General features: G+C 35.3%; 1 protein-coding gene across 15 annotated transcripts in view; it reads right to left on the bottom strand.

The window, feature by feature from the left end:
• The window catches only part of ABCC9 (ATP binding cassette subfamily C member 9), a 133136-nt gene that overhangs the window by 79462 nt on the left and 31283 nt on the right, over window positions 1-22391 (bottom strand). For 11 of the 15 annotated variants that reach the window (XM_084877156.1, XM_084877155.1, XM_084877148.1 and 8 more), the window contains 9 exons: window positions 20908-21049; window positions 16330-16451; window positions 12517-12683; window positions 11274-11516; window positions 9053-9241; window positions 6054-6212; window positions 5399-5554; window positions 3438-3572; window positions 460-622 (listed from right to left, as the gene is read on the bottom strand). In XM_084877156.1, coding sequence (XP_084733282.1) covers window positions 460-622; window positions 3438-3572; window positions 5399-5554; window positions 6054-6212; window positions 9053-9241; window positions 11274-11516; window positions 12517-12683; window positions 16330-16451; window positions 20908-21049 — 1476 coding nt within the window. The remainder of the gene's footprint in view (window positions 1-459; window positions 623-3437; window positions 3573-5398; window positions 5555-6053; window positions 6213-9052; window positions 9242-11273; window positions 11517-12516; window positions 12684-16329; window positions 16452-20907; window positions 21050-22391) is intronic. The other 4 variants (XM_084877152.1, XM_084877153.1, XM_084877160.1 and 1 more) reach the window with 1 other exon arrangement.

Raw genomic sequence — 22391 nt, 5'->3', positions numbered from 1 at the left:
TCAAATATAATCTTTAAGAAAATATAATATTGTAAGCTCCAAAGAGACCAGCAAGACAACCATAATTTTTAAAGATCTTTGGTAATAAAAAAATCAATAGTAAATACAGTCAAATGAATTCATATACACAAATTTTTACTGAAAATCCAATCCATCCCAATGTAACTGATGAGAGGGTTTCAGTGATTTTTACTACTACCATCACCATCCTCATTTTACAGATGAGGGATTTCAGGTGTAAAGTAACAAGGCAAAGGCCCATAACTTGTAAAGAATCGAATTCAGGTCTAGTTGACTATAAGCCTGTGTTACCTCTACTCTTTAATTTAAATTGCCTTATATGGTCAGTAACTATTGGACAGTACATATGTAGAAAATAAATGGGCTTCCTCTGATGACTAGAATGTCTCAATGATCACAAGCTAAATAAAATCGACCATGTGTACAACAACAACTTACTAGAGAGTGATGTATAAAGGGCAAAGGTTTTGAGACTGGATAGTTCTTTCATTCTTGTTTCTTCTACACTTTTGCAAAATATGTGCTCCCAGGCATACAATTTAAGAAGTTTGATGCCTTTCAATATTTCATTTGTTTTCTTCAGTCTCTCAGTGGAATAATCCTATAAAACAAACAAAAAAACAAAAATGTAAGCTACACTCCAGTGAATCAGAGAAGCCAACCATGCATTGGGCAGAGATTACAGAGAGCATGATTGCTGCTTGGCTCTACCACTAGTTATGGCTGTGAAATACCTTGGAGAAGTAAACTCTCTGTGCTTCATACTCCAACTTTAAAGTGAAGAATTGAATGAGATGACCTCAAATTTCTATCCACCTAAAAGCTTTTATATACCTGTTGGTTTGGTTTAAATAAAAGCAGCTTCTTAAGTTTGACACGATTTTCTTGACTGTCTACTGATAATCTTATCTAATAAAAGAGTAATATGCAAATTAACCATCACTCTGCTATACCCACAAGCGATGCCCACCAGATAATCAGGAGTGAGTATGTAAATTAACCCAACCAAGATGGTTGCAGCCCCAGAGAGAGCAGGAAGCTTGGGTTTCCTGGCAATGGAGGAAGCCAAGTTGTCAGCATACCCTGGCCAGCCTAAGCCTCCACTCAAGACTACAAAGTTTCAATTATAGAAGATACATAAATCCCAACAAAATTAGCTGCAGCCTCGGAGCAAGCAGGAAGCTTGGCTCTGGTCAAGGCTACAAAGTTTCAATTATAGAAGGTAAATAAATCCAAGATCCCAGGGCCTCGGCTTGGGTCACCAGGAGTATGGTCAGCCTGCAAACCACCATAGACCCCTCACCCAGGCTGCTCCACACCCCAAGGGAACTCCCACCCTGATCCAGGACACCCTTCAGGGCAAACCAGCTGGCCCCCACCCATGCACCAGGCCTCTTTCCTATCTAATCCTATCTAATAAAAGTGTAATTGCAAATTGATCATCACTCTAACACTCAAGATGGCTGCCCCCATGTGGACACAAGATGGCCAGCAGGGGAGGGCAGTTGGGAGGGACCAGGCCTGCAAGGGAGGGCAGTTGGGGGCAATCAAGCCTGCAGGGAAAGGCAGTTAGGGGTCTCAGATTGGAAAGGGTGCAGACTGGTCTGAGGGACACAAACCCCATGCACAAATTTTGAGCACCAGGCCTCTAGTGTATACATAAATTTATGAAAGTGATAAAGACACTTCCAATGGCTTCCTTTTAATATCTAAGTCACTTTATTCTACTCTCAGCATCCTGTCTCATACTTAGGAGAAATAATAAATGTAAGAAAAGTTAATTTGCTTTTCAATTGAGAATGTGAGGGTACAGTGTTGTGTGTGCTCATATTGTGTCTTTATAATATAACTAGAGGCCCGATGCATGAAGATTTGTGCAAGAATGGGCCTTCCTTCCCCTGGCTGCTGGCACCACCTTTGCTCCAGCCCAAAGCCACCTTTCTGCCTTTCCACACTGCCCAGAGGCCCGGAACAGCTGGGGCAGTGCCGAATGCCTGCGTCCCACCCCGCCCCAGCCACTCAGCGCCTGTGTATGCAAATTAACCTGCCATCTTTGTTGGGTTAATTTGTATACTCACTCCTGATTGTCATGAAGGTACAGTCAATTTGCATCTTACTCTTTTATAGTGTAGATTACTAAAACCAAGAATATTATTTTTAACTTCAAGAGATTTCTACATATTTCTTCATAAACTCTTGTTTATGGCCTAAATTAGATTTACTGATTACTAACAAATTGGACTAACTATAGAGAAATTTGCAGCAGACACAAAAACCTCAATTTAGTCAACTGTTTCAGCTTCCTCTACCATCAAATATTGGCTTGCAATGATTAGTAAGGCACAATGATCTGTGAACTATCAAAGGGTTGCAAAGTGGCAATAGATATCTGGAAGGAAGCAAAAGTAGCAAATAGCCTGTTTTTTATTCATCTTTTTGCCTCTTAGGGGTCTTCAATGTCTATCAAATGACTGTTAATGAGTGAATGAATAGAGTATGAAAGGCTAAGTGAAAGATGTTTGAGAATAGTCATGTCTCCTCCTTATGCCCTCTTCCACATCTTTCTGTATTCATGTCCTAAAGTAAAGAGAGTGTACTGCTCAGACAAAAATAATGAGTAACCTCATCAGAAGCAGCAGAAAAACAAGTGATAAAAATCACTTGTGTGACATGCAACGTACTAGTCACAGTAGAAACACAACTTGGAAAACAATTCCATCAGTGGCATCATCCCTACATTTTATGCCTGGTTTACAGATAGACAGTCTTGCTTATATTTAATCAAACTTTATTTCTAAACACACTGTCAACAATTTTATTATTTGTAAATATTTCTTTAAAAGTAGCCAATTCTTACTGAAATAAAATGATTTCATGGCAAATTGAAGCCAGAAAGAGCCAACACTTTGGCTTTCTCTTGCTTGCTAAGTTGACCATGAACATATTTAGCCAGGGCAGCTGCCATTGAAACATTTCAGTGTAACTCCATAGAGCATCACATGGTTTGATTCAATCCTATGGAAATTGAATTTCAGAAGCGCTAGACCAACTCTTTACTTGTTTCTTGCTCCATTTCTCCCACATCAATGATTGACCTCCAATGGCCTCAAAGTACACGTAAGGGTGCAGGCAACTTAATCTAGAAGAAGATCTAAAGCCTCCTCACCTAGTGGCACTTAAAAACGTTAGAAACTGTGATTCTGGTATTTTAAGTCTAAAATCATCAGGTCTTAAATTTCAATCCACTTTTGTAAAAATTGCTTTGTAATGCAGAAGATACGTATTCACTGCCTAAGAATTGAAATGAAATATAACGATTTCCAAATAATCCTGAGTAGTACGTATTCATTTCTTGTATTTTAAAAATAACACAGTGTTAGATTTTCCTAATGAAGTTTCCAAAAGAGTTTACTTACAAGAGTGCTCTTTTGAGCCTCTGCCAACTTTGTAGCAATGAAGTACTGAATTGGCGCAAGGAGCACAATGACAGCTGCACCAACCAATGCGCTTACTCCAAGTAAGTTATAGAGCAGAATCACTCCCATTATGATCTAGGAAAGAAACACAATGAAAAGGGGAAATGAATGGGGGCGTGGGGACCACTGCATGAAAGGAAATCTTTTTAAGTGGAAATATAATATTTCTTAATTATTATATTTAGTTTATCTGGAAGTCAACTCAACTGTGACAATGAGTTTCACTATGATTTATTTGGGGAAAGCTAAGTAGCAGGGATTTATTTTTAGCATGGTGATCTGTACAACCGGTGTCAAACCAATTTATTGCATGCAGTTGCATAGCGGTCCCATGATGCTTCTGGCCTTTTAAAGCACTCTTCAATCTTTTAAAAGAACATTGAAACTTTTCTCAAAAGCGTTGTCACTCACCATAAATTTGCTATTCCAAAGTCTCTGGGGAATGCACTAGCTTTCCAAGGTGGGGAGGGAGGAAAGTAAGGGGGGTAGCATCATAAAATGTGAACACATTTAACGAAAAGAAGCTTAGGCCTAACTAAAACTGAAGATGCTGAAGTTGGTGCCCCATCTTACCTCACGGCCCTTTTATTTCCCAAAACCCAGGGCAGACCCACTTAGCCTACTCTCTCTGGTGTGTCACTTTCCTCTTCTTCCTTATTTTTTCCTGAAAATATTTTCTTCCCAGTAGTTCAGTTTATTACAGTTCAAAATGTCCCAACTAATGGACTGTATCCACGCAGCTAAAGCATTTAACCCATCCTGTATGCCAATGATAACAACTTGTTGTGGCCTTCTAGAAGCAATGGAACTTGCTCATTTCCTGACCAATTAGGCACTTTGGGAATTCCAATCAAAACAAAAATGTCCCTAAGGTCATCCACGATGCAGTCATTCAGTGGCAGCCTGGAACTTTTGGCACACTGAATGATACCACATAGGCAGCTGACCTGTGTATAAATACATCTTGAGGAGATGAGACAAAGCATGTTTTAAATCTTTGTGCCAAGCACTGTGCATGCATGTTGTACACTTTTATTTTATTTGGATTCCTATTAGAAAATAAAAAGCAAACAAAAAATATAAAAACTGCCCTATCTTTATTATTTTATGCACTTTAATAAAATGGTGTACACAGGGACATGGATGACAGACTGCATTGAGTAAGATCTATTGTTTAAGCTCTGTCTACAGGATACAAACTTGAGATAATTAAAAATATTCAGTATCACATAGAGGAAAAAACTGAATACATTTCTTTTGCCATTTTTACCCCCAAAACACCCCTGTATCTTTACTAAAATGCTGTTTTCCATCGGAAATAGCTAAATAGCCCTATGCTGGTTGGTATCTTGACTACCTTTTAAATTCTGACATTTTATAACATACACCAGCTATTGAGACTACACTATGGATTAAAGTAATTGCTCTAGTTTAGAAATGCTATGAGAGTTTGTCAAAATGAAAGAGGTCAAACCCTGGCTCTGTAATTTGCATAAACTGGTGCAGTGAGGACTGTTACTGAGGGCCCGTGGAATGTTAGGCACAGTGCTAAATACTTGACACATTTTAACTTAGTCTTGACAATTCCAACAACTGAACGAGGCAGATGCTATTATCATTCACATTTTACAGTTAAGAAAACTGGCATTTTGAGGTGTTAAACACTTATGCAAAAATGGGGCTTTTGCAGATATTTGAACTCAAGCAATATAATTCCAAACCCTTTTTCTTAACCTATGGCATAGCATTTATGAGTCTCAGCTTCCTTCCTAGAAGAAAGGTATAACACTGCCATATTAAAAAAGGTATAGCATTAGCACATTTACCCTCTACTGAGGTAAGTATCTTACACTCATTTTGATTTACTTCTTCTGCAAATGAGAATCTTACTTATATTCTACCTGAACAGGCATAGCCCATAGATTGGGACACAGGAACAAGAACCACATGAGTTGATTGGTTTCAATGGCGACCAAGTTATTGATCTGTCCCAGGGTCATCTCACCCATGGATAAATTAGACGTAGAGAGCCTAAGGATCTTATTGTATATCATGGCCTGAAAAAAAAAGGAAAAAGAGGAAATGTACTTGAAGCTCTACATTTAACAATCAACACTCTGCTTTTTTTTCTCATTTAAAAATAACATTTACAAAAGTTTTAAGGGAAAAGAAAACCCTATAATGCGATCTTAAATCAACTATTATTTTCATTTTATCATAGTTACTTTTAGTCCTCAACTAAAGACAAATTTATTTTTTCTAGTGATATAATCAAAAGATATATTCGAATTTAAACATAGGGGCTAAAACAGAAACATAGATAAGGAAATTCAAAATTTCAAAATATCTTTCTTAATATATTATAAAGGTTATTTTTAACTCAATGGGTTTATTAATTAACTCTCTGTTTCTTTTATTAAGTAGGTCCTAGAAGTGTTGATATTACATCAAAGTGAAAATGACATGCAAAAACGAAACTGAAACCACCACCCTTCCTGCCACTGGATGACATGTGGTATTTCAAAGACCCAAAGATCATTCGGAGCTTGTACGTACCAGCAGAGCTCCACGGAGGTTAATGCCAGTCTCTATGGTTACATAGTAGGAAGCCTGCAAAAATGTCCTTTGCAGGATAAGGGCCAAGAAAAGAAGGACTGCTAGAACATAAGCATTTTCAAGAAATTCCCTTGATGAGAGGGTTTCTGTATACTTGTCCTAAAAGAATAAAAGACATAAGTTAAAATTAGTCTTTTCATATACCAGTTCCACAGTTTGTGTTTATTAAATGATTTTTTTTAATTCTAAAAATTCAAAATCCTTATAATACATCAGTGAAATGAGCCACAAAAAGCAATGTGGGGTTTTCTTCATTATGTCCACAAAAAAACAAATACAAATCAGCTCATTGCATAAGATCCCAAATAGATCGCTACAATAGCTGGAAATGCCTGATGTAGAAAGAAAAAGGTACTTAAAAAAAAACAAAAAAAAGAAGACATTTTCTGAAAAGATATATTCTACCTTGGTAAAGTGGGAAGTAACGAATGAAGATAGATGTTCATTGAGACTATGACTTAGAAGTAAAAACACAAAACTGATGGTCAGCAACACCAATGGAACAAAAATACAATTTCATGCATCCTTATTTCAAAATAATTCTACAGAATTGACTTTTTCTGATTTCCATATGCCTTAATTTATATTAATGAAATAAATCATAAAATATAAAATACATAGCTTGGCTACTGATGTCACCCATATGACACTTTCAGTGTCAAAACACAACTTTTGTTGAAAATAATGATTTTAGTAGGAGTATAACTTAATAATCATACAAAACTGATTGTTTTGGTTTGTAACAATAGCATGTGGTAATTTATATGTTAGAAGTGAGGGAAGGGTGTCCTGGCAGGTGTGGCTTAGTTTGTTGGAGCATTGTCCTGTACACTGAAAGGCCACAGGTTCTATTCCCAGTCAGGGCGCATACCCACGTTTGCGGGTTCAATCCACAGTTGAGGTGCAGATGGGAGGCAACCTATCTATGGGATGTGTTTTTTCTCTCTCTATCTCTTCCTCTCTCTCAAATCAATAAAAACAAGTGCTCAGATAAGGATTATAAAAGAAAAAAGAAGAGGTGAGGGAAAGGTAATATTCAAATAAGTACATCATTTCAGTGTGAGCACTCCTCATTTTTTATGGTTTAAGTCCACTAAAATTCTACTTTTGGGCCCTTCCTCTTTTCATGGGGCTACATAAAATCTGTAAGTTCTGTTCCTTTTCAGAAAAACATGTGGCTAATATATGCAAGGCAGAGGGATGATAGAAGGGTTCTATGTGAACTTCTATGTATGTAATTAGGCTAGCAGGGACAAAACATCACAGAAGTGCAAATATCTACTTCAATAATAACTGAGGATGAATATATGCAAGGAGCTGGACTAAGCATTTTGAACACAAGTTCGAACTGTTCACAGTCATTCTGTTTGAAAAGCTGACCTGCCCTAGCCGGTTTGGCTCAGTGGATAGAGCATCTGCTCATGGAGCAAAGGGTCGATAGTTCAATTCTGGTCAAGGGAACATACCTTGGTTGCAGGCTTGATCCCCACCCAGTCAGGGCATATGCCGGAGGCAACCAATCAATATGTCTCTCTCACGCAGATGTTTCTTTGTCTCTCCCCCTCCCTTCCACTTCTCTAAAACTCAATGGGAAAATATCCCTGGTTGAGGATTAACAAAAGAAAGTAACAGCTTAAAGTAGGAGTGTCGAACTCAATCAGAGGAGGGGCCAAAATCTAAAATCCAGCCTAAATCGCGGGCCGAATGGTTTACTGAACAGTCATAAACTGACAATGTCATAAACTGACAGCGGAGTGCGGGCCACATTGCAAGGCCTGGCGGGCTGGATTTGGCCCGCGGGCCTTGTGTTTGACACATGTGGCTTAAAGTCTAGAAAGATAAGGTTATCCATAAATGATATGCTTCATTATAAATAGCACCTATGTCAAGTGCCAGTGTGAAGTAAACAATGTGTTAGGGGAGTAACAAGCAGAGTCTAATTCCAGCTAAGATAATCAGAAAAGGCTTCACTGAGAAGGCAGCACTTACCGCAGGATTTGAAAATGAATAAAATCTTTAAATGTAAAGAAAAAATGACAGGAAATTAGACTGAGAGACTTGTAAAAGGTAAATTGATGCTTCTGGACTAGTATTTCCATCTGTGTAACTAGGGAAATTAACTCTGACCTTAGAAAGAAACTAGGAAATTCATGATGCAGAGTTAAGAATAGAAAATATAAGATTATAAATTTATAAGAGCAAATATCTAATACTATATAGCCCCCAAAATAATAATATAATATCTCATAAAATATCATAATGTGATGTGCCTTTATTATTGTGGCTTTAACATGTTAGAAAAAGAAAATGTACACACTAAAAATCACATTAATGTTATTGGTCACAGGCCTCTAGAAAAGTGACTTAGCCACCATCTTTCATGCACACATGCATGAAAATTCTTTAAAGGATTGTTATAAAGATCAATTAAAATAACTAATGTGAAATTAGTTTCTGGCACACAGTAAATGCTTATTAAAATTTTATAAGCTCTGCCAAAACCGGTTTGGCTCAGTGGATAGACCGCTGCCTGAGGACTGAAAGGTCCCAGGTTCGATTCTGGTCAAGGGCATGTACCTTGGTTGCGGGCACATCCCCAGTAGGGGGTGTGCAAGAGGCAGCTGATCAATGTTTCTCTCTCATCGATGTTTCTAACTCTCTAGCCCTCTCTCTTCCTCTCTGTGAAAAATCAATAAAATATATTTTAAAAATTTATAAGCTCTGAATCTGAGAAAAGATTTTGCTGGCCATACCCATTCAATTAATATATAAATGCACAACATGCTCCACAAGAAAAATTAGTGATTTCTTTATGTAAAAGCATTGAATTCTTTATAAACATTCCTGTTTGAACTACTTCTAAAACTGCATTAGTAAAAAGCAACAATGACAATGAAACCTGCCAATACTGTTTCCTTTCAAAAGTACCAGGAACTTACTCCCGATGATGTCCCATCCTGGGTTTCATTCACACGTTGCACTATTCCAGAAATACAGAGTGGTCCAGCAAAGCCCAGTAAGTCAGCAAGATAACGGAATGTGCTGCTCAGTAGAATTGGACGTCCAAAAGCTCTGTACATTGCTAGCCAGATAGATGGAGTGCGGTTTGGGTGATCTGCTACTTTTTTCTGGAAAAAAACAACAAACAAAAAACCTAAATAAAATGACTAGAGCAGCAATTAATCTTAGCCACTATGGAAATTTCTTCTGAAATTATTTTAATGTTTATAAGTAACTGTTAATAAGTCCCTTTCAGTACAATATCCTGTGCTCTTGATTCTAAATTCTTGCATTCTATGCTACTGAGTGCATTTTAATGAAATTGAGAAAATGAAGAGTAACCAGGACAGTTTTTAAATGACGTCGTATTATTTTTAGTTGTCAAAAGATGACCCAAAGTTCTTAAGGACGAATCTACTTTAATTCACTTTGATTTGGAAAATGGAGCTCTGTCATGAATATACCAAATAACATTGTATAGAACGAAGATAGCAACATACAAAGGCAAGGTTATAGACAGGCTAGTCAAGGTTTCTAGAGTTACTAGATGACAAAAGATTCTCTTGTAAAATTATTATAAGCTAAACAAAACAGAAGAGCCCAACTTCAAATTGTTTCTCCTCCCATTTCTGTGAACGGTAGATACTTTTAAAGTTCTGTTAGACTTGTCTTTCCTAGTTCTTCCTTTAAAAAATGCAAAAAATAAAAAAATGGCATATATGCTTAAGCCAACTCATAGTTTCATAGATCTATAGTTGTGTGTTGAAAACATTTTAAGAGCTGAACAATCATCATAATTATCTCTTGGAGTAAAGATGAATAAAGTTTTTTCACTGTGGCAAAGAAGCTAACTGAGCACAATAGAGTTCAGTTGTATTTCATATTCAATTTCCTATTAAATGAATAATTTTATTCTTTTTTAAGTTTTTTTTTATAAAAAGGATTAATTAACGCAACACATTCAAGTTTATCTGTTATAAGAGTACTAAGAACCACAAGTTATGCTTAGGCTATATTGTTAATCTTTACTTTAGGACAGTGGTTTAAAAATATTATGCAATACTTTTCCCAGAGGTGAAATCAAAGAGATGACTCGGGTTTATTTGTAGTAACCATTTCCTGAAATATTCATTTCATAATACACATATTTGATACAAAACAGAGGTCATTTTCATCATTTACCATAATCCTTTGTTGATCTTAAATTAAAACAGCCAAAAACTTTATAATTGATTCCCCATATCCTACTCCCTTCCAATGTTGGCTGTGTATACTCATATTTTTAATTACAATAAAATGTGCAGATGATTGCAATATAAGATACATTTATTATATAAAGATCAATTAAAACTAATATGAAATTACTTTCTAGCACACAGTAAATGCTTATTAAAATGTTATAGGCTCTGAATCTGAGAAACAAATTGAAAATTTGTTTGAAAACAAATTGAAAATATCCAAAAATTCCTACATTTATATTTTTAAAGCAATTATAAATATGCAAAGAAAGTACCAGAATAAACCAATTTTGGCTGATATATAGCTTGGTACATGGGATAAATAGATGTACCCCTTTATCTGATTTATTTTCCCAAGTTTGAAATTCAGCATCCAAATTTTAGTTAATAAAGGATTTTCATTTTTTAAAGGTAAGTTATTAATGGATATAATCTATTTTCTCTTTAAATAATAAAATTATTGACAAGATACTTGATAAAAGACAACAAAAGTCCATGAATTATTAAGGTATATGGTAACAACGATTAGACATACATTATCATTGAACTTAATTTTGACCTTCCACTTGGTCCAAAAGAAAAGAAAGCTCTCTCTATCTCTGCTCATATATTGACTGGGCAGCTGACACAACAGGTGGGGAAAAAGTAGGTTTACAGTTGTTTGTATGGAAAATAAAACAACAATTAAAAAATAATAATATAAGAGAAAACTCAGTGTTTTGCAAACTTACACTGTAAACTTACTTTTGCCCCACCCTGTATTTCTAGTTGATCCTCAGCAGCCCAATTAACATGACTCAAATCTACTGGGGAAGACAGAGCAAATCTATTCTTCCTTAATCATAGATATTATTTATACTTAGTGCCTTTATATTTAAGAGGTGTATTCTCCACAGTTATCTTGAAAAACAGATGCTGTTACCTTTTGTTCTTCATATGCATCCTTCAGGCAAACATAATTTGTTACTGCCCTCATTGCAATTGGTAATTTTCCAATTGCCTTCAGATCAATAGGCTTTTTATGAGCAGATATGATAAGTGTGTTCATCCACCAGTATGTTGCTTTAGACAGTAAATTTACAAATGGTTGAAGAAATCTCACACCCAGATCCTGGAGGTCTTCAGGAGGTTTTACTTTCTGAGGATTCATGAAGAATACATATCTCTGTAGCAAGAAACATTCCACAAAGTAACAACCCAATTCGTTTTCCATTCGTTAAAAATACAATTTTAACCTTTTCTACATTTTCATTTCAAGAGGCCAAAATTTATATTTGCATACTTTTGTCCATCCATTTCTGAAATATTTAAAAAAAAATATTCTCCTTTGGTTGTGACTCAATTAACTAATTGAATTCCAGAATTTTACATTTAATCCACTTGGAATCACTTCTAAAAAATCAATTAACTCTATAAAATATAGTTATTATAGTACTAAAATTTAATCATTCGTGTTATCCTGCGAGAAAGTCAACTAAATGAAGGTTTTTACATTGTTTATATTTTTTTAAATAGGTGATCAGCACCATTATTGTCATTCTGTTCATTTGTGGGCTGACTAATATTATTGCAACATGTATCTTCATTCCGTGCAAATTCAAAGTGCACTGGTAGAAAATAAATATTGAAAAATCAGTCACTAGTATGTCACAATATAACTGGAAGCATTAGGTTCTGGAAAGTACCATAGATTTGTAATCACAAACCAGATATGAGTCTTGACCATGTTACTTGGAAATATAGCAAAAGTTATCCCTATAGGAGTTTTTTGCATCAGTGAAATGAATAAGCTGGATTAGATAATTTTTTCAGCTTGAAATTTCTGATAATACAGTAGTTTGATTAACATACAGCAGTTTGAATCAATCATGGATGATGAAACTTCTAAGAAAAACAATTTTCTCTATACTGTAATATGAACTAATCATAGTGTTTAGCACATAATAGGCATCCAATCAATATTTTTGACTTACTAAATAGGTCCCAGGGTCAAACTGAGATTTCTGAAACATTAGTGGTCTAAAACTTAATGATTCGTTCAACTTTATATTTATATACATACATTTCTTCATCCTCTTAAACACAAATGATTTCTAGCTGACTTTGATCTTTAACATTAGGGTCCTGAATTCTGAGAACTGAACAAAAAGCCATTAGATACCTACTCTGACCCGAATGACATTGATCTCCACCGCCATCAGGAGTCCGTTCAAGATGACCATCATGGCTGTGATGCAGAAACGCAGATCTGATACTCCCAAACCAGAATCCAAGTGCTTGACCAATTTTATGGTTTTTGTAATAAAGGCCATTACCCAATACAGGAATAAGGCTGAGAAAAGGAAGAAGAAACAGATTCAATATTTCACTGATACTTTTCAAAGCTTCCCTGAAATTTCAATGTAAATATAATGCTCTTTAATAACAAAGACGATTTTAAATATTCTATTTCCAGATCATTTTATTTGTTGAAAAAATACATGTAAAACATGTATGCTTTAGTGTAATGTACGGTAATGATTTTTAAATGTTAGTGCTTCCTCTTCGGATTATATACGACAGATGGACAGGCATAAGGAGACATATAGGTAAGGATAGCCTCCAGTGGGCGGCAAACTGCAGCTCTGTTGACTAATGAGTTTGCTGACCACTGGCCTGAACACTTCAGAGCTTGTGTAATTCTGTAGACTTAAAAATGTACTTTATCTTTTGGTCTTGTTTTTTAAGCAGCCTTGATTATATGAATGATTCACAAGTTATTTGTGTAACCTAACCATTAGATAAGTGCTTTGCAACTCCCAAGGATATGTCAATAGTGCTACCCTGGAATTATTATGGAGTCCATGTAGCTATGTCATAGGTTTGCTGCTTTACAAATCAGCATTCAAGTAGTGACCCTTCTCACCCAAAATGGCTTAAAACACCGCACACAACCAGAGCACAGAGAATAACAATCCTACAGAGCAAACCCAGGCTGCAAGTAGTCATGTCTGAAGGATAAGGATCTACACCATCACAACTATAGACCAGAATTTTGCAGCAAATATAAGATGGAAGCAGAGACATTCCTAGAAATCTGTTGTCACAGGAGATTATGAGGGAAACATGCTGAAAAGGCAAAGATTTATTAAGACACAGAAAACAATAACTATACATGAAATAATGATGAATTATAGTACATCAAAATTAAAAATTTTATTGGAAGAGGGCATAGATAGGATAAATGGTGATGAAAAAAATAAAATAAAATATGTAAAAACTTAAAATTTTCTGATCATTATACTTTATTAAGAAAATGAGTGTCATGCCATAGACTAGGAGGAAAATATTCTCAAAACATGTATCTGATGATATACTAGTATCTAGTATATACAAAGTACTCCTACAACTCAACAATAAAAATACAACCAAATAAAAATTCAACAAAAGATATAAATAGCCACTTTACAAAAATAACAAATGGCCAGTAAACTCATCAAAAAGTGCTCAACATCACTAGTCCTTAGGGAAATGCAAATTCAACCCACAATGTGTTATTAGTACATGCCCACCAGCATGGCTAAGTTACAAAATTAAGATCATCCAGTGATGGAGAGCAAGTGAACAACTGGAATTCCCACACATTGTTAGTGCGATTGTAAAATAAGCCACTTTGGGAAAAGATTTTGTGGCTTCTTACAAATATAAACATTTTCCTACCTACCCTATGCCCTAGCAATTTCACTCCTAGGTATATGTCCAAGAGAAATAAAACAAAGAGAAATAAATCCAAAAAAAGGCTTGCACATGAATGTTTATAGCTGCTTCCCCCCCCCCCATGATAGCCAAAACAGGAAACAGTCCAGGTATATATCAACAAGAGTATGAAAAACTCAGGTATATTTATACAGTGGAATACCCACAGTTACAAGAACAAAATACTAATTGATACCACAATATGAATGAGCCTCAAAAAATCATGCTGAGAGAAAGAAGTCTTACACAAGAGTTTAAGCTATATGATTCAATTTATATAAAGTTCTAGAGCAGTCAAAACTAATCTATGGTGGGGAGAAAATCAGAGTAAGTGTTGCTTTTGTGGAAATTAAAATAAGGATTGAATGGAAGGGGCACCGGAGAATTTTTCCTGATGGCAATGTTCTATGTAATTATAGGCTTACACAGGCATATATACATTTAGCAAATAAAGATTTTTGTACTTCAGTATGTAAATTTTATCTCACAAAGATAACTGTAAAGAAGTGTTTAAATTCTAGTTAACGATATGCATGCTGAAATCATCAGGGGATGATGCATATTAATGTCTGCAACTTTATTTTTTGCAACTTACTTTAAATACACCAAAAGTAAGATGTACTGATCATTGAAGAGGGACATAGAAAGATGTAGATATTTGATAAAATAGAAAATATATATAAATTGGAAAATATAAAAAGTTGATATATGAGTATTTGCATAATTCTTTCAACACTCTGTATGTTTGATAATGATCATAATAAAATGTTGGGTCAAAATTACTAGGTTTGTGATCTTAAAATAAGTGTGATCTTTATAGGTCCAAATATTACTTTCATAAACTAAGGAGAAAGTTAGACTATTTTTTACCTCTTCCAGAAATATGATCGAATTATGCCTGGTATCTACATAAGAATTACAGTCAAATTCAGATCACATTTCCTTCAATGTAGAAAAAAATATATGGTTGATTTTTTTTAATTTCTTTATTGATTAAAGTGTTACATATGTGTCCTTATTCTCCCATTACCCCCTCTTAACCCCCCCCCCCCCCGCAACTCATACCCTTACCCCCCTGTTGTCTGTGTCCATTGGTTAGGCTTATATGCATACATATAAGTCCTTTGTTTGATCTGTTCCCCTTACCCCCACTCAAAATGTGTGGTTTAATTATTACTTTCCTTAATTTCTCTATCAGTCAATGTTATGTTTCTCATATATAATCAAATGAAATTTATGAACCTTATAAAACTGTAAGTGTTCATTCACACCCAAACACATACAACTCTGTCTATAATTTTAGGAGATTCACAAGTCCCTGAAACCCATCCATGATCCACGCTCTATATCTTCCTCTTAGTTCTGTTTATGAAAGTGTACAACCAGGAATGCTTAGATGTGTCAGAATATTGAATATAACTAATTGGGATGACATGTTATTTCAGTCTAAGGAAAAAGTAAAGAACATTTTAGACAGCCTCTGATTTCTACAGGACTGGGAAGCAAGAGAAGCCGAAAAGATGATGTTAGGCATGATGAGGGGCTGTGCTTCCTCCTGCGCGTCCCACCATGGAGATGGAGCCCTCAATGTGCCCCACAGTGGGCATTGCCCTGACCCATTGCCCTGGCCAGGAATCAAACTGTGACCTCCTGATTCATAGGTCAAGGCTCTACTGTTGAGTCACACTGGCCTCAATGAGGCATGACAGCATCGTTTTCAGCATGCTATGAAGGATACTCTGCCACACAGAGCCCCCCAGTTCCTTGGCAGCAATTCTAGGAAGTGTGGCACTCCCACAGTATCAATGAAAGGCTTGAGCCTTCTGAAAACGGCTCAGGGCTCCAAGCCAAAGGCAGAAACATATGGAACCAGATGAGATGACCAGATGTGTGGGACCATACAGTGCCAGAGCTCCTCACAAGAGCTGTGATTCTTAGAATACAGCTTCTGCAAGCCAGAAGCCCAGCACATCCCCTCCACTTTCCTCCTGCCTCTCACTAACCCCTCATGAGGGGTATTTAGTGGAGAACAGAGGCCTTGGGATAGGATGTTTTCACAGCCTGAAGCAATTCAATTTATCTTCCCCTCCACCTTTATTGGGAGACTACAGAAGAATGCGACATTGTAGTTTTCCCATGTCTAATTCTTCCCAATCCCAACCCATGCTGATAGCAGTTTCTATGAGAAAAAGGGAAAACAAATAGTAATTTCAGGGGGAAGGTGGACACTTGGTCATACTTACCTAAAAGTAATTTAGGAAAATTTGATGTCTCAATGTTATGATAATACACTATTGATGTTGTAGTGGCAACAAATCCCATCACGGCTGGCATGAAGAGGTGGAGGTGGCGCGACGCCCGCCGTCTGTAGAGAGCGGGACAGTGTCAGTGTCTACAGCTGATGGCTCCAGAGAGCCTCTTATTTTGATCCCAATTTCCTCATTAACACTCTCTTTTAGCAATCAGAGACTTAAAATACAGAATACAGGAGTAGTTGCCAAGAAAACATATAAGGAAGATTATATTGAGGGGACATAAATCTATTGAAAGGGTCTACCTTAACATGAATAAACACAGCTAAACAAGACCTTGAAATGTAAACTATATATATATATAAAACTGCTCCAAAGCTAAAGGGAAGACCTGCTGAAATATTTTAACACCTACAGCAAGTAAAAGCAATCCATTGAAATAAACTCTAATGTATGTGAAAAGTATGTTTATTTTTTGATAGTTTTTCTAACCTTTGCAGGGATTTCTCCTTTTTCATTAACTCATTCGATACATACGTGTCAGCTGGTCCAGACACTGTATTGGATTCTGGGATGCAACAGGACACAAGACAAGTTACAGTGTCTATGGTCACACAATTTAGAGTCTAAGGAGGATAATAATAGTATATAGGAAATTACAACTCAGGTGAAGGGACTGTGAGCACACACAGAGCTAGTGTCTATGATGGAGGAAGCTTTGTAAAAACAAAATGGACTTCTGAATGGAAACTTTACGAATAAGAAATTAGTACCCAGAGGAAGAGAGAGGAGGAAAATTCCAGGCAGAGGGTCTAGATAAGATCTAGAGTACTGCAGACAATTCAGTATGATTGCAGGGAGAGAAGGCTTTGTTCCGAAGACAACGGAGACCTTAGGGTGGATCAGAAACACGACTGGACAGATTTGCATGGTAGACAACCCTAGACTCCTTTTGCAATAGCAATGCCACACAATGAAACACTTATATTTTCTCAAATACACAAATATTTTAGTACACAAGCAGTATAGAAAAGAAAATAACTTGTTTGAGAGTGAGGGAAAGAGAAACATTTTGGAAAGTCACTTCAGAAGAGCTATGGTTGGCAATAGAAACTGAAATATAGAAAGGAATCCACTTGTCAGGAAAGCGGTAGAACAGCACTTTAAAATGAGGGGACAGAAATGTGCAAATACATAGAAGCATGAAGAAGCATCAACATTTAAATAATGAGATAGGATAAAGGGTTTTTGCATGCTACGTAAGGAGCTAGAATCTAATCTTGCAAAAGACTGAAATATTTTAATAGGTAAGTGGTACAGTCAGATTTAAGTTTTAGACAGATCAATCTGTTAGTAATGAGAATATTGGAGTTGAGAGGTAGTGTTCAGGTTTGAGGTGAGGGGAAAGACTTGGAAGGAAAGAAAGTAGTTGGCAAAGTATTGGTATAGGCCAGGTGAGGGATGATGAAGCCCTGACTTAAGATTTGGCAGCAGAAACATGGAGGAAATAATACATTTGTAAAATATTAACTGTTAAAATGGACAGGACTATAATAGTGTTATAGAATGAGGCTGAGGGTGAAGGAGATGTAGAGAATAATTCCCACGGTGCCGAAGTGGATGGTGGTATGAACAAATAAGATTTTAAGAGGATGAACAAACTGGAGAGAGGAACCCAATAGGTTTCAGCAGGAGTGTGTAGACCAATAAACATGCAAAGCAAGTTGTCCAATAGGCAAGTGTATGTAGAGATTTGTAACATGAGCAGTGAGGAATTTGGAATCATTAGTATAGACATATTAATGAAAGTGTGATAGTATAAAAATTGGCTTAAGAGCAACCCACCACTTTTGAAGTAGTTGAAAGTGTTCAAAGAGAAAAAGTAGGAAATAAATACTTCATCAGAAATTAGGAAATACTTCTAATCCTCTTTAATTATTGAACAAAAGAAAGAATTTCACAAATCACTTAATATTTAGGATATTTTAAAATAATCATACTAGTTACAAAAGCATACAAAATGTTGTAAAAACTATACTCGAAAACATATTCAATAATAAATAATTATAATGAAGCAAATAGTCAATTAAAGAAGTTTAAAAAAGAATGATAAAACATCATTAAGGGAAGCAATAATAAAGGATGAATAAAGATAGCAGTAGCTGCCGTAAGGTTTTACATGTACTGTGCCATTTACTTATGTCTTTTAACCATTCAAGTTTTTTATTAGGATTATTATCATATTGTTAGTGCTCTACTTACAAAGCTATCTGGTTTGTAAGCGGTTTCCACAACCCTAATCTTTCCCTTAAGCTCTATTATTTTTAGAGTGTGATTCACGGATCTCAGTTTTCTGTGGTAGTGTATGCATCTCATAGCAGAAAATCTTTAGTCAGAAAGTTAGGAAGAAAATTTAAAAAGTGCACATCATGGGGGACAAAAGAATAATTTCAAAAAAAGAGAAAATGATTTTTAAAAGTCCCAAATGAAAACATAATAATAGTGAAGATTTTGATACACATTTTTAGCATATAATGGATTAAATAATATAAAAACAATAAAGGTAACAGGACTTTAATAATCCAATCAGTAAACTCAATAAATTTTCCATCTCCTATAAAGAATATGTATCAAGTATTTTACTATTATGAAAGTATTAGTAAGTCCCCAGAAGTATTCATTTAATAAATTGCATGCTCTTATAATAAACCTATCAAGTTAGACTAAATAGCAAACTAAAAATGATTCCTAGACCTAGGAGAGTATCTATACTGGAATCATAAATTATTTACATAGAAATAAAAAATAAAACACATTACAAATATCATCGCAACATAAGGATATTTCAAAAGAAAAATCAATAGCTTTACTATCTCTATTACTATAAAAATCAGTTATTCAATTTGGAAGGTCTTTGCATTGTTTTGCTAATTATATTATAATGAGCATACGTGATATTTTAAGTAAAACGTAGGTCATGAATATTTTGTTTAATAAAATAAAGAAGGAAGGATTGATTAGCTGCATCAGATATAATAACTATGTTAAGGAGAAAAGAACATACATTAAGATGTTATTAATGTTCATTGGGATTCTTATGGAAGCAGTTTCCATTATAGGACAAGGCAAGAGTAAACAAACTAAGTCTATGGGTTCAAAAGTAACTGGCAGATGGCTTTGGAGAGGCTTGTATATAAAGGGTAAAGGGAAGACAGCTATAGCTGAAGAATGGGACGATAGGGCAAGATCAAAGGTTTACCCCTGCTTGTTTTTAGCATGGATCTCTTGTGCCACTACCACCATAAAACAAGGCCCTGCCATTAGCATATGTCCTCATCATTACTAGTTCAGTCTCTCTTCTAAGTCTCTGACATCAACCATGAGGCTGGAAAGAAGAAGCCATCCTTGCCTGTGCGATGTCAGGGTTTTAGGAAATATTGGACTAACCAATCTTCCACTTTATAGATACACATAGAAATAGGTCAAGTCAGTCTACACATATATTAAGGGAATAAAAAAATGAACACTAGAATTGGCTGTGCTAATGCAATATAGTACAAACATGGCAGAGTGTTTTAAACAATTATCATTAAGATAACAACAGCCAATTAAGCTTCTAAATGCTTGGAGACACGGCATATCGTAGAGCCTCTGATTTTTCTTTTTATCAGAAAACACGATGTGCACATATATGTAATGAACTCCCATACGACATTACAAAATAGTTGGCCCTGTGTCAGAAGTTTAGAAGTTTCATTCCTTGTTAATTACAACAGCAAAACATAAACAGATGTCAAGGGAAGTTTTACTAGATAAGAGGAAAATGAATGTTTTTTGAAGCTTTCTTTTTAAAATCTTTAAAGGCCCTTGCATATCAATTCTTCATGAAAGCATAATGTCATAATCAAAACTTTTCTATTATCTAAGTATATTTTCTGTTACTATGTGATAAAAATATCTTCCTTACATGATGTTCAAGTTTATAAATAGAATTCATTATATTCTAACTGCCTGATACAAACTTCTTCCTTTGTAAGAATGACAAAATTCCTTAAAAAGTCAGGGTTTTATGACAAACCCTGAATTTAAAATAATTTTGTGCTGTGCCTGGATTTGTAGCTATATCCTAACAGGTTTTTGGACTCCTTTAATGCCTGTCTCATCTATATTTGCTTCTTTACAAGATAAATGGAAACATCTGAGAACTGGTTATACATTTATATGTAAATAAATAGTACTATATGTCATATAGAGCTATATATCATATAGCTACAAATAGTGAAATAAGTGTTTTAAAGCACAGAACTTTCTGTCAGGAGCAGAGAAACAGAAAGTATGTTGATGCATACAAGCCACAGAGATCTGTACTTGTATTATCAAAGAAATTAAGTAGCAATACAAAAAATATGGCCAACATGCTTGATCATCATAGATACTGGATGGCAGCTGTTGTTCCTAAGTTATAACTGAAAAGTTAGGCCTGAGATGACATGCTCTTAGTTACTACCCTTATCAAAGCACTCTCTTGTACGCAGAGTGTAATCACATTAACTAAGTCAAGTCACTTACGAATCTGAAACTATGCCTTCTGCTATTTCACAAACATGCACAAATAGGAGAGCAAACGTCAGAATCCATCTCAGGTTATGTCCAGGAAAGTGGAGCCATGTGTTGTGATGAATTTGTACTTTCGAGCTTTGACTGCCCCATCCTGAAAAAAAAGAAAAAAGTAAAGAGGTAAGTAAAAGGATCCATTATAATCATGGAAATAATTAACATTGTGATATGCTTTGGGAAGTTCATGAAACCTAGCGCTTTCTAGAGAAACAGGGAAAATCCTGATCTATTTTCATTATGTTAAAAAATAATTTCAAAATTATTTTTACAAGACTACCTAGGTTAACGGGTTAACACTTGCAGCATTGTTCAGGAATACCACCACCTCTGAGTGACAGCATAATTATTTCATGCTAATCAGAGCTCTTACAGACATTTTCTGATTCAAAAGGAAAAAAATTAATGATAATATTAATAAAATAAATTTGGTGTCTAAAATCTCTCAAAACATAGAATCTATGGGAGATTAACAAAAAAGGTCATATGTTGTGATGAAATATAGAACTTGTTAGTTGAGTCAACTCTTAATCATATGCATATCATGTGAGAAAAATGAAAACCTGTGACTGAGCCAGAGATATTTTCTCAAAGAAAGCTAAAGTCTTGTACATTGTGGAGTTTTAAGCAGAATCAATGGCCAGTCTAGCATGGCTCAGTGGTTGAGCATCGACCTATGTGAACCAAAAGGTCACAGTTCAGGTTGTGGGCTGGATTCCCAGTTAGGGGCATACAGTAGGCAGCCATTCCATGATTCTCTCTCATCATTGATGTTTCTATCTCTCTCTCCCTCTCTTTTCCTCTCTGAATCAATAAAAATATATTTTTAAAAAGAACAATATAGTTTCACCCTTAGCTACCATTGAAGAAAAATTTCATTACATTTTAGTAAAATTTTGATGGTTTCCCTCAAACAATTAGAGTAATGCCAATTCATATGTGGTATACTAGGAAAAACTCCACTTTGTCTCATTTTGTCACCTTTTTTTCTGATTTTTTGATGCAGAGAAGTTCCACATGGGTCAATAATGAATGTATTGGCCACCATGAAAATGCTGCAATGAACACAAGGGTGCATATATGTCTTTGCAAATAAATGTTTTTAAATTGGAAACAATTTTGAATAGTTATCAATAGAAGTGTCTATTGATAGATGATAGGATAAAAATATATGGCACATATATACAATGTAATACTCAGCCTTAAGGAAATATGAGATACTGTCATTTGTGACAACATGGATGGACTTTGAGAATATCATGCTAAGTGAAATAAGTTAATAACCATATGATTTCACTCATATGTGGGATAAAACTGAAAGCAATAAATGAACAAACAAGAAAAAACAAACAAAAATTCATAGACTCAGAAAATAGTGGTTACTAGAGGGAAGGAGGTCAAAGGGGATCAAATATAAGATGATAGAAAATGACTTCACT

Source organism: Pipistrellus hanaki (genome assembly GCF_964339955.1).
Source record: "Pipistrellus hanaki genome assembly, chromosome: 3".
Classification (NCBI taxonomy): domain Eukaryota; kingdom Metazoa; phylum Chordata; class Mammalia; order Chiroptera; family Vespertilionidae; genus Pipistrellus; species Pipistrellus hanaki.
Note: the sequence above shows the minus strand (reverse complement) of the source record. Positions and strands in the feature narration are given on the sequence as shown.